Raw genomic sequence first — 13,116 nt, 5'->3', positions numbered from 1 at the left:
GAGAAGACAGGTGGTGTTAGTGAAATAATGTTTGAATTACTGATTTTGAGTTAGAGATTTCTGAGGTGACATGGTTATGTTCATGCTTAGGTCTCGGGTAAGATTACAAGTTGGTGTTTTGATGTGAGGCAAAGAACTAAGGGGTCCATGTTGCCACGAATGATAAGAGGAGTCTGGAGAGAAAGACGATGAGCCAGACGCTGGCCTCTGAGGAAGGGCAGTCCTAAGGAAATTAGGGCTGAAGGCCAAAGGCTTCTGTGGTGGCCCTGAACTGCATCAGCTCGGCTGAGGTGGAATCACGTTCCGCAGTATTCTCCTCCCGGCGTGGTTCCATGTTAGGGCTGGCCGCAAGGGAAAGCCTGCACCAGATTTGGAAGGAGGGAGTGAGGCAGCAGACATGTTACTTTTGTCCTGTAAAGGTGGCAGAGGCCCCCAGGACTTGGCAGCCAGCACCCACTGTGGCTGAGTGGAAGCTCCCTCTGGGTGCCGGGTCAGCACCTGGACCTGGGCCTCCTCAGCTCCCTTCTGCTTTCCTACCTTGCTTCTCTGAGTCCTGGACAAAGTGAGTGCCAGTTCCACTGTGAAGGGTGCCAGCTTCCCCCTGCAGGTCACCCCGTGCGGCACCTAGGTCGGACATGATGTGGGAGATGCCAGTTCTCATTCATCCCCACTGGTTCCAGTTTTCCCCTTGGGTTCCAACTGGTCCTGGCTTTCCACAGTGAATTCAGGCTCAGTTCCAGACCCAGAAGCAACAGACTGCAGTCCCTGCTGTCGGCTCCCACAGCTGCGGACGGTCTCCTCTCCATAATAAATCCTTCCTCCATTTTCCTTACAGACGTCTTCTCTGGGCAGGCTCTGGCTGATACAGAGTCCACTGCACGTAATGGACTTGCCTCTCCCCACTGTGTCCACACTGGCACCGGCTGGGTGCCATCCTGAGAGGACTCACCGTCTGTCTCCTGCGGTTCCTGTGAGCAATCCTGGTTGACAAGGGCTGTGGGTGGCGGAACAGTCTGACAGCATTCCAGTCAAGGAAGGTAGAGATTTCCAGGGAGGAGGGAAGAGAATGGTTTGGAGGTGGGAACAAAGGAGGAACAACAAGCCTGTGTTCCCACTTCAAGGCCTCGGGGATGTGGGCTCTGAAAGAGAAAGCAACCCGGCTGAATCAGGACTAAAGCAGAAGTTGGGCCAACAGGGGCCACCTGAGGTGTTGGTTTTGCAGCTTCAGCAACATGTAATTGACATATAACATTGTATAAGTTTAAAGCATACAATGTGACAATTTGATAAACATATATCCATATGGTGAAATGTGTACCACAATAAGGCCAGTTAACATATCCTTTAGCTCACATACTGACTATTTTGTGGTGGTTGTCACAGTGAGAACGGTAGAGCTCCACTCTCCTTGCAACTTCCAAGTATATAACATAGTGTTAACTACAGTGGCCATGTTGCACATTAGATCCCCAGGAACTTTCTCATCTCCTAACTGGCAGTTGGCATCTTTGAGTCACATCTCCCCACTTCTCCCACCAACCTCAGTCCCTGGTAATCCCCATTCTACTCTCTGAGTTTGGTTCTCTAAGACTCCACAGATAAGTGAGATCATACAGTACTTGTCTTTATCTGACTTACTTCACTTAGCATAATGCCCTCAAGGACCATCCTTGTTGATGAAAATGGCAAGATTTCTTTCTTATTTTAATGGCTGAATAACATTCCAGTGTGTGTGTGTGTGTAAAATGTTACATATGTATAACATTTTCTTTATCCATTCTTTGTCCATGGACAAAGCTGATGGACACTTACATTGTTTCCATATATTGGCTGTTGTGAATAATGCTTCAATGAACACAAGGGTGCAGATATCTCTTTGAGATCCTAATTTCAATTCTTTTGAAAAAATACCCAGAATTGAGATTGCTGGCTCATACAGTAGTTCTATTATTAATTGTTTGAGGAAACTTCATACTGCTTTCCATAGTAGCAACACCAATTTACATTCCCACCATCAGTGTACCAGGGTTCCCTTTTCCCAACATCCTTGCGAGCATTTGTTATCTCCTGGCTTTTTGACGATGGTCATTCTAACAGATAGGAGGTGATACTTCATTGTGGTTTTGATTTGTATTTCCCTGATGATTTGTGACGTTGAGCACTTTTTCATGTTCTTGTTGCCTGTTCGTTTCGTATACCTTCTCTGGAAAAATCTATTCAGTTCTTCTGCCCATTTTTAAATCAGATTGTTCTTTACTATTGGGTTGTATTAGTTCCTTTTATACTTTGGCTATTAACCCCTTATCAGATACACGCTTTGCAAATATTTTCTCCCATTCTGTAGGTTCCAGCTGGATGTTAGAGCAAGAAGGTGGAGATCCAGCTCAGAAAGCAGGTTGAGGATATGCAAGACTGCTGAGGACAGATTGACAGCTCCAGCGGTTGTGGGTTTTCTTGGGGATGTGGGGTAGGGGGGTGGCTTGTGATGAGAATGAAGTCAGTTTAAGAGATGTACAGAGTGATATGGGGATTAGTGTCTGGGCGAAGAGGGGAGGCTTGATAGTCTGGTGGCTGTCAGTGAGAACCTGGTGCAAGCCGAGGTAGTACTCAGGGTCACCAGGTCTTATGAGAGAGGGACACATTCATTCTTCCATCTCACAGTGCCTCCTTCTCGGGCTTGGTCTATCTGGCAGCCTATGCAAGTCTGGTCCCCAGACAAGCAGCAGCAATCTGCAGCTTGTTATAAATGCAGATTCCCAGGCCTCACAAGTCTTTGCATCAGGAACACCAGGAGTGGACCCTGCAATCTGGGTTTAACAAGGCCACCAGGAAAGTCTCATGCTCACTATGTTTTGAGATCCACTATTCTAAAGCAACTCAACAACCATTAATTTTAAAAATGTAGGTGAATACTGACCTTGTTCTTATGAGCCTAAAACCACAGAGCATTATAGACTCAAGGACTTTTTCAAGTATCTAATCTGGCCTTAAACCTTGCATGTAAAGGAGCCAAGTCACAGAGGAGTGGGATGTGTTCAAGCCCTCCCAGCAGAACTGAGATTGTAACTCCAAACCACAAGAACAAACCCAGAGCCTGGGATATGGTTGTTTTGATAGGCCACACAGTTACAGTCTTTGTATTTTTTTCTTTAATAGAGGTGGATATTGTTATCTGTGTGTTTTCTACCACTCAAGTCAGAGCCACATGGTCTACCTTACCTCAGCCTTGTTCTTTGGAGTCTTGTTTTGTTTTGTTCTGGGGATTGCAGAGGTGCAGCTTCCTAAGGCAGACCCAGAGCCTCTAAGGAATGCAGCAGCCTCCGCAGGAACAGCAAGGAGGTTTCCCTGCAGCCTGGTAAACTTCACACGCTGTAGCTTGCTTCTGACGTCTGCCGTTGCAAATTCCCCTGGTGTCCGGGGAGAATGGACAGCCGAACTCTGCGTCCTGGAGCCCGGGTCCCTCTGCTTCTGAAAAGGAGATTTAGCCTTAATTTCTGTGACAGATGGAGTTGATAGTCTCTCCACGGAAAGGGGAGGAAAAAAGCGCCAGTTTTTGACAGGCCGCAGACACCCGGTGCCTCTGGTGGTCAAAGGCTGCGTTGCTCCGCAGTTAAGGTAGTTCGCAAACTCCCGCGCTGGGATCGCAGAGGCTGCTGCAGTCGGGCAGCTTCGCTTAAATCCAGCGAGGGATTGAAACATACTTTCATAGAAACCTGGAGGCGAGCCAACTCAGCCCCTTCCTTTACCTTGTGGCTGCGGCCAGATGGTACTGCTCAACGTTACTAAAGAATTTTAATGCTCTTTTTTTTTGCATCACCGCCCGTGTTCGAAACTTATATTCCTGAAAAATCAGTTTGGTTAGTTGGATTCCTGTCTTCCAATTGACAAGGATGCCTTGGTTCAAGGGCCTTACCTGCTGGATCAGCAAATCGGGGCGGGAGTGGGGGGTGGGTGCTGGAATGCGGGGCGCGGGGACGTGAGGGAGTGAGGGATTGTAAATATCTCATCAGCATCCCCCAAGCCTCTTTCCTGTGTGCGTTCAAAGTCCGACATTAAATTCTCTGATTCCCTCCTCTCCCCTGTGATGAGGGGACCCAAAGGTGGGGAATTCGAAAAACAAACTGAATTCTGAACCCAGTCGAGGCACAGATGGGAGCCAGAATTAATAAAACTAAAAAGAAAAAGAAAAAGAAAAAAAGACGGGGCGGGGAGGTGGGGGAGAGCAGAGAACGACTAAACAAAAAGGCCCGTGGCCGAGCCGGATGCAAACAGCTGCCCCTAAGCCCTGCCCGCAGGTTCTGAGCGCGAGCTGGGGCTGCATATCCGCGCCTCCTTAAGAGTAGGAGGAGCTCCGGGGCCTCTGTCAGCCTCCCTAAGTCGTTCCTTTCAAGCCCTGAATGCCTGAATGTGAACTGCCCACCGCGCTCCCCGCCCTCCCCCACTCCGCAACCCCACTCCAGCGGCTTGTAAAAAAAAGAAAAAAAAAGTTTCAACAACAACAGGCAGAACCAATAGCATCTCGAAAAGCAGGGAAAGGGGGCCGAGCAAAGGGCGAAAGAGAGTGGAGAAAGGAGAAAGCGGGCAGGCTCAGAGTGCGCGGGGCCGGGGCTCGGCGAGCCGGAGGAGCGTTGCTAATGTTTTTGTTTGTTTGCTTTTCCATGCATGCATAATGAGGGGGCACCGCGGCACCACGCGGGGGCTCCCGGCCCACTTTTGTATTTAAAGCCTAGCTGCGAGCGAGTCCGCAGCGAGGTTCAGTGGATCCGCTCCCCGGGCTCCTTGTCACCCGAGAAGCCGTCGCCGAGGGAAGCCCGGGAGCCGCTCTCCAGCCGCGCCGAAGTTCTTTCCTCCGCGCCGCCCGGAAAGGGCTCCCCAGAGCTCGGCCGAGGCCGGGGTCGCCGCGGGCGGAGGGGGAGGGGACGCGGGCTTCCTGGCCGCGGGAACGCGGGCAGCGCACGGACTAGAGCCAGGAAGCGGCGCGATGCGAGAGTCCGCGGCCGCGGCTGCGGCGGCAGCGGCGCGGCGCTGACTCCGGAGGAAAGAGCCGCGGCGGCCGCACAACGGATCTGCAGGCGCGGAGCAAGATGCAACCGCGGCGCCGCGCGGTCCTGCAGCCCCGCCGCGGCCCTGCGGCCCGCAGCCCCCCGGGGCAGCAGTGAGCGCCTCCCGCCACCGCCGGGGGCCGACTGGAGGCGCCCTCCGCGGCTGTGCATTTCTAGGAAGCCACCGCAGCCCGAGTGCCAGCCGACCTTCTGCAAGCAGCGGGACACCAGAGAGCGGCGCGCATGGATTTATGAAAACACTCATGCAAGAAGTTGGCAGGACTGGGGCAAACTTTTCCACCGGCTCCGCGTCCGTCGCTGCCCGCTCCTCGTCTCCTTTCCCCTCCTCGCCCGGAGGCCGCCGCTGCCCGCGATGGTGGCAGGGTTGCTGGGCGGCGGCGGCTGGGCCCGCGGGGGGACCGTGCCGGGCTCCTGGTTGTGCCTGATGGCGCTGCTGCAGCTGCTGGGCTCGGCGCCGCGGGGCTCGGGACTGGCGCACGGCCGCCGCCTCATCTGCTGGCAGGCGCTGCTGCAGTGCCAGGGGGAGCCGGAGTGCAGCTACGCCTACAGCCAGTATGCCGAGGCGTGCGCGCCGGTGTTGGCGCAGCCCGGCGGTGGCGACTCTCCGGGGGCCGCCGCCGCCACCTTCCCGGCCGCCGCCGCCTCCTTCTCGTCGCGCTGGCGCTGTCCGAGCCACTGCATCTCGGCCCTCATTCAGCTTAACCACACGCGCCGCGGGCCCGCCCTGGAGGATTGTGACTGCGCGCAGGACGAGAACTGCAAGTCCACCAAGCGCGCCATTGAGCCGTGCCTTCCCCGGACAAGCAGCGGAGGCGCGGGCGGCCCGGGCGCGGGTGGGGTCATGGGTTGCACCGAGGCCCGGCGGCGCTGCGACCGCGACAGCCGTTGCAACCTGGCGCTCAGCCGTTACCTGACCTACTGCGGCAAGCTCTTCAACGGGCTTCGCTGCACCGACGAGTGCCGCACGGTCATCGAGGACATGCTGGCCGTGCCCAAGGCGGCGCTGCTCAACGACTGCGTGTGCGACGGTCTGGAGCGACCCATCTGCGAGTCAGTCAAGGAGAACATGGCCCGCCTGTGCTTCGGCGCTGAGCTCGGCAACGGCCCGGGCAGCAGCGGCTCGGACGGGGGCCTGGACGACTATTACGACGAGGACTACGACGACGAGCAGCGCGCCGGGGGCGCGGGTGGTGAGCAGCCGCTGGACGACGACGACGGCGTCCCGCACCCGCCGCGCCCGGGCGGCGGCGCTGCAGCGGCCGGCGGCCGCGGGGACTTGCCCTATGGGCCCGGGCGCCGGAGCAGCGGCGGCGGCCTCGCGGCGCCCCGAGGCGCTTGGATCCCGCTCGCCTCCATCTTGCTGCTGCTGCTCCAGGGGCTCTTCTAGAACCCCGCGCCCCCGCCGTTGGCTGAGGGAGGGCCGACGCCAGGGCACCTGTGGCTTGGGGACAGAGGGGATGATTAGGGATACTTGCCAAAAACGTTCTCGAAGTAGACTCTGCCTTAGCCCGTCTCCCTTCCACGACTCTTGGCACTTGCCGGTGTCCTCTTCCGAGCTTGACATCCTCCCTTGCCCCGTCCCGGGTCGCAGAACCATCCAACTGGTACTGTAAAAACTAGCCTGGCTAGGGCTCAGGAAGCCCGAGGGCACACGAGCGTGCGGGGCGCAGAACCGTAGTCTTGGACTCGGAATAAAGGACGCAGACCAGTGGGGCCTTACCAGCTTTAAGGGACTGGGTTTGGAGAGGGGGTTGAAGGATTTATATTTGTAAAGGAGCTCTGTTTATTAGCGTTTTTTCCTTGGGGGGGGGGGGTGCCGGTATCGACATTTATTGTGCCAGTGAGGACATTGCAATCGTGAATAATCAGAAAAACCCCACTTACTGTTCACTAGTTTACTCTTGGTCAGCGGCCAGAATTTGCAGTTTGGCGGGGAGGAGGACGGAGGGATCCTTAATTTCATTGCCGCCATTCTGATCTCTTAGCACATTTTTTAGGTTGAAGGGTCAAAAAATGCTGATCCTAAAGAGTTGCTAGTGGTGATAAACAATGCAAGTTTTTATTTAAAAGAGCTGCGCACTGCCATCTATGAAAGCTTCTTTACGATGTTTGTTTTGTTGTCATTTTTTTTCTTTATATTAAGAAGAGTGTATGTACAAATACGCGGGGAATGTATATTGCCTCTGCTTTTATCAGGGTGCTAAACCCTGGTACTTCCTATATAAAGTGTATTAAAACTGGGGTTTGTTACCAGTTGCTGTACTTTGTATATAGAATTTTTATAAATTGTATGCTTCAAAAATAATTTATTTTAAAAAGAAATGAAAAATTTTAAATCCACACCCATGTTACTTACACCTGTCACCAGGGACCCAAACCACAGTCCATTGTGATGTGTGCCCTATCCAGAACAGTCTTAAAATGTACAGTGTATTTTATAGATCTGAAGTTAACATTCTTATTTTCAAGAGAATTTATGGAATTGTAGAAATGTATAAATGCATTTCCAAACTGCCTTAAACATTGTATTTTTATAGACATTTTTTTAAAGTCCTATGTTTTAAATAACTCTGGCTTTGTGTATTTTTTGGTTATTTGTTTTATTAAAATGTGTACATCAGTAAAGAGTTTTAAATAATGAATATGGTGTAGTTACTTAAAGTTACATTGTGGTTAACCCAATAAGGGGTAAGGAGGTGGGTGGAGGGGCCCCTGGGAATCTATCAACCATCAACTGAAATTAAGATACAGTACAAGACATGAAATGAGGGCTATTATTTCTGCCTTTGATTTAATGAACAATTAGACATCTGTAAATGAGGCAGCTAAAAAGATAAAACTGACTGGTCTCCATTGGTTTTTATGCTTGCAGAGAGAATACACAAAATACTGTCCTGCCTACATAACTTGGGGTTAAACCCAGGCATCTCTTTCCCCTCCCCCTCTTCCACAGGGACCATCTCCCCCCACCTCTCACCCCCCTTCACAAGGGATGTCCTCATCCATCATATAATTCTCATACAATCAAACATGCCAATAACATCTGTTACCAATAGGTCTTAGGAAACCTGGGAGACTCAACTTCAAAGTCATTTTCACTCTTTGGGTGAAAAAGTACAAAATTTAGTTACAAAACATTCAGGCTGGCAAAAGTAAACACACTGGGGAGAGGAACAATTACCAGAACTTGTAATATTGTTGTGAGGAGTTGTTTAGCAGTGGGCTGAAGGCTGGGTTCCTGCCAGAGCTACTGATCTACACTCAAACGCCCTTAGATAAATAATTACACTCTTAAGCTGTGTCGAGTGCTGATACACTTGACCTTGTAAATAGAAATGTTTGCAGTAGGAATAAACTCCGGCATTGGAAAATCTTTTAAACATTAACACAAAAGAGAGCGCTCTATCCTCTGGGGATTTGAGTCTGAACCTCGCCAAGCTAAGGCACTTGCAAGGGGGAAAAAAAGTTTATTTATCTTCTATTCCTGGTGTTTATTTAAAGCTTTTCATTTTAAACGCGGTGATTGGAAGGCAAGTCAGGAGTTTAAAAAGTCACCACAAATAAACTTTGTCTGAGGGGTCGACAGATTAGCAAGATCTCGTGTCTCTTTATATGATATTAACATGTACTGAGAAAACATAACCAGATTTCTCTGCTGCCTGAAGTAATTAACAAAGCTATGCTCCCTTCCAACTTCCTCCCACCCACTCCCGCCCCCTTCTTGGGGGTTGCTATTGCTTCTAACTCGCTCTTTTCCAGGCTTTAATGGGAGGCTTCAAGGCACTTGGATCTAAAACTAAGATAAATGTGCGCAGCATCAGAAAATCTGAGATAGTTGTAGCAATAGACAAGCCTAAGAGAGTGGTGTGTGGCTGCAGTCCCCCGTCACCTGAATGGTTGAGTACACATATTGGCACAACAAAGCTTAAAAGTGTGGTGTCTTTGGGACGTGAACAAAGAGTATTACAAGGGACTGGTAAGTGAAATCAGCTTTCTTTAACAAAAAGTGGAGTTAGCTCTGCTTCTGCGTTTGCCCTTAAATGTATTTAAATCACCTCCATCTCATGTTATTTTAACACATTCTTGACTAAAAGTTAAGTCTTTGTTCCAGTAAAAGGCCCAGGTTTCCCTAGTAAGAAGTAAAAGGCATTAGCACTAGAAAAGGCCTGATAATTAACTGCTACAATAAACTCACAACTTGATTTTACAGGGTCCTGTCAAAAGCATCTGCCTGGAATAAATCAACACAGTTCGCTCTTGGGTAGAGGGGAAACGAGGCTTTTTGCTTTCTTCCTTGAAGAAGTGAACATTGATCGGTGGCCCATTTTAATTTAAACAGTTAGACACAAGAGCCCAGGAGCCTCCTTATTCCTCTGCAAACCTGGTAGATTCCAGAACTGGTTTCTGAGATGTTAGGACCTTCGGCTTTGGTCATGGGATTGCAGGTTGCCATCTGCTCCGAGGCAGAAAGGATTTTTACAGATGTTGATACCTGTGATACCTCACAGTCTCCTGGGAGCCTTTTGGAATTGTGGACATTTGAGATGGCCAAATGTTTCACAGAGAATGCCTGGAAGTACCATTACTGAAAGAAAAGGTATCTTTGGCTTTTCCTAGGGATTCTGAAAAAGTACCACACTTCTCAAAGAAGTCTTCCAGGGTGAGAGGAGCTCCTTTTGGATTTCATGTAAAATCATGTGTCCTTGAGGCCGTTCCCATTTCCCCAGTTAGCAGGTTTGCATTCTCAGTGACAGTTTATTTGTCTGTGGAGGCACTTCAGTGACAAATGTTTAAGGGAGTGTAGGACAATGGTGGAGAACAAGGAGGCAGTTCATTGAACTGACAGTGACCATACAGTAAATAGAAGGAGGTGCAGGCTTCATTGCCCACCCAAGCACACAGCAGTGCTTTTGTGCATGACCACAATGGATATAACATAAGGTCTCTGTTTATTTTTAACAACATTTAGCAATGTATGTAAGCAATACATGGACATAAAGTGTAAAAATGGCTGGAGGAAACTAAATACTTGTACTAAGTAGCAGGACATCCCTGTGCTTGGGCAGGGCCCTGACAATGTTAGTAAGTAAAGAAGTGGCTCTTGTCCGTTCAAGTAAGCAAGGTGCCAACTGCCACAAACTTAAGGGGCCGCCATGCTCTGACACATGGGTCAAAACCAGTGGTCTCTCTGTCTCTAGCTCTCTCTCTGTCTCTCTCAAAGAGTCAAGAGAAACCAGTTAGGGTGGTACTCCTGGAGTTCACACCCCATTCCATCCCAGCCATGCTGTGCTGTATAGAGGAGGGAATGTATAAAAAGAGAAGGGAATGCTATGAGAACTTACAAGGACATCAAACTCTCTTGAAAATCTTGCTACTTTAAAACTTTACTTTTGCATTATTAGTTTACTGGATTCAGCTATGGAAGTTCTGGAACAGAAACTTGTGTATCCTTTTTCAAAACTGTAGAAAGAAAAGCACATGTTGCTTTTTTACCTCTTACACCAGTGAACATCAGAAACATTGTCAGTTGACCTGGTTTCTCCCAACTACCCAAAGCAAGGTTGTTGGGCTGCACCATGTAACAAATGCCCTGTGGCCTAAGAGGAGTTCTGAGAGGGTTGGGTTTCCAGCAGGTCTTGAAGCTTTGTGAGTTAAATAAACTTGATGTTACTGTATACTATTTGACAGATTGCCTCTGCTAGACAGTTGAAAAGGTTCACCCTTGACTATCTGAATGATATAACTAATGTGCTATTAGCATAAATACCTTCTAAGACATCCATTTAATCAGTTTCTTAAATAACAGAATGATCTACTACAAAATAGTGGACTGTATACACTATATTTTGGCACAAAGATGGTCATTCTCCCACTAGTAACCAGGGGCTCTAAATAAATGATTTCAACAATGTTTTATTAAAGGCCGACAAGAGCCCTCGAGCTGCATTAATCGGGAGAAGTCGAGTGGCACTTTTGTTATGGAAATGTTAAGCACATAATAGCTCTGCCAGACAATGTGCAGCCACTTCATTCTTTCAGCCATGCTGACACCTCTTAAAGAGGAACTGCAGGGAAGGATGTGGGAAAGATTTGCTTTCCTAGGAAGCTTTCAGCTAATATTTTGGAGAGCTACCTCCAAACCCTGTGTGATGTGCATGCAGCAGAAGCAGGATTCGCTGCTGAGATGCTGGAAATATTTTCTTGTCATTTCAGAAACTCGGGTTCCATAACTAAATCAAATGTCTGCACTTCTTGACATGGCACTTGACAAAATTATATTTTGGTGATTTTGTAGTACGACACGTCCAGTTTCACAAAGGGGATCAAAGATTCAATTACTCTCAGTGACTTTGATACACATTATGGGAAGCTTTGATGAGTTCTCCATAAGCAAACAGAATGCTTTGTAAAGGCTGCAGATGGGGAAATACACACAATGTCGTCAAGGACATCTTCAATCTGCAACAAAAAATAAAGTATTGTCCATTTCCAAAATTTGTGGACACGCTTATATTCTCTGGTTATCTAAGGGACCATTAGAAGTTTAGTGCTATACTCAGTTTCTTAAAGTTCTTTAGGGTATCTGTGAGTTCTTGGATACCAGAATAGGGTAATACCTCACAACTGAATCATACTGTATATTTCATTGCTCATCAATTGTTGCCAAGCACCAAAATAGGGAGCATTTCAGTGAGACTGGAGACCTTTCTTACACACATCCCTTTTATGAAAATGCCAGTTATCCAACCTTCAGTTTTAACTCATGTCACCTCTTAGCTGTTGGAGCGTCCCTTCTATAGCAAACATTGAAGTAAGCTTTTCTGATGACTAAAACTTGCCTGTAATCGTGAACAGGTGAAGGGAGGGAGCAGGGAACCAAAAGAGGCCACTGTGTCCACAGGCCTCTGTCCGGGGTCTGCCGTGTGTAGCGGTACCCAATGTGAATACGATGCAGTCATGTCCATGGGCAAGCTGGCAGTCAGGACAGGAAGACAGACACACAAGACTATTTTAACCAGCAAATGGGAGCACAGAGCAGAATGGCAGATTACCTAGCCCAACCCTGGGATTAAGGAAAAATTCTTGGGAAAGGTGACCCCGAAGTGAACCCTGAAGATAGGAACAAATGGGAGTTAGCAAGGAGACAGGTGAGGAAGGTATTTCCATGAGAAAAGCCACATGTTCTAAGGCATGAAAGGATGGGACAGCATAGTGTGTGTACATATGTGTGACCTTTTGTTACCAGCAATGCACAAAACAGGAAGTAGCAAGGATGAAACTTGATAAAAAGTTTAATCCCAGGTCACAGGAGCCTTAACTGTCATGCTAGGCATTGACTGACATTACCATGCGAAGTGTGCATGACTGGAAACCTCTGGGAATTCGAGCTGAAAACTGCAGAGGGCCCCTTGCTTGGATGGAGTACATGATGATGGCTTTAAGGAGTGAAGGCCAGAGTTTGAGAGAAGTTAGGAGGCACTGTCAGGTCCAGTGGACACAAGCCAGGGACTGAACTAGAACTAGCAGTGGCAGGAGGGAGAAGGCAGATTCAAGACACTGGGATTGGTCAAACAGGGAGTGTTCAGGTCTGCCGAAGGCCCATAGACCTCCTGGTGGATGATGTCATCTTCCATCCTGGGGAAGGAAGCTTGGAAGGCAAGTTATGTTTGAGGAATTATGGAATATCCAGTTGGCAGTGTCCCAGAGGACACCAACTCCTAGTATGAAGCTGGAGACCAACTGTAGGTCTGAAGGTTGGGGCAAAATCAGACTTGCAGAGTGGGCACGGTTAAAACCCTGTGAATGACATACCTAAAGAGAATGCAGAGAGGAAACAGTAGAGTGGGCGGAGGAGGGGTTGCCCAGAAAAGGCATCCCAGAATGGGCAAGACAGAGTCAGAGGGCTGAGGAGGAGCAGGAGCAAGGAATAAAAAAGTGTCTGGTCACAGACACCTAAGTAATGCTAAAGAGACCAATGCTATGAATAAATCTTAAAAAGCAAGATGAGTTAACTAGATTTCTAAGAAAACATAAGTGACCAAGATATTCTTCA

The 13,116-nt window shown here is 48.8% G+C and overlaps 1 protein-coding gene across 1 annotated transcript; it reads left to right on the top strand.

Moving 5' to 3' along the window:
• Window positions 1-4,545: 4,545 nt before the first annotated feature.
• GAS1 (growth arrest specific 1) lies at window positions 4,546-7,705 on the top strand. The gene has a single exon (XM_017653188.3). The coding sequence runs from the start codon at window positions 4,663-4,665 to the stop codon at window positions 6,448-6,450; it is 1,788 nt and encodes a 595-aa protein (XP_017508677.2). The 5' UTR covers window positions 4,546-4,662; the 3' UTR covers window positions 6,451-7,705.
• Window positions 7,706-13,116: the final 5,411 nt, after the last annotated feature.

This window comes from Manis javanica, chromosome 2 (genome assembly GCF_040802235.1).
Source record: "Manis javanica isolate MJ-LG chromosome 2, MJ_LKY, whole genome shotgun sequence".
Taxonomy (NCBI): domain Eukaryota; kingdom Metazoa; phylum Chordata; class Mammalia; order Pholidota; family Manidae; genus Manis; species Manis javanica.
The sequence above is the reverse complement of the archived record's forward strand: the minus strand, read 5'-3'. Positions and strand labels throughout refer to the sequence as shown.

What these genes read in the sequence shown, in the direction of transcription:
- GAS1 (XM_017653188.3), top strand. Translation starts at nt 4,663, where the DNA reads ATGCATAATGAGGGGGCACCGCGGCACCACGCGGGGGCTCCCGGCCCA.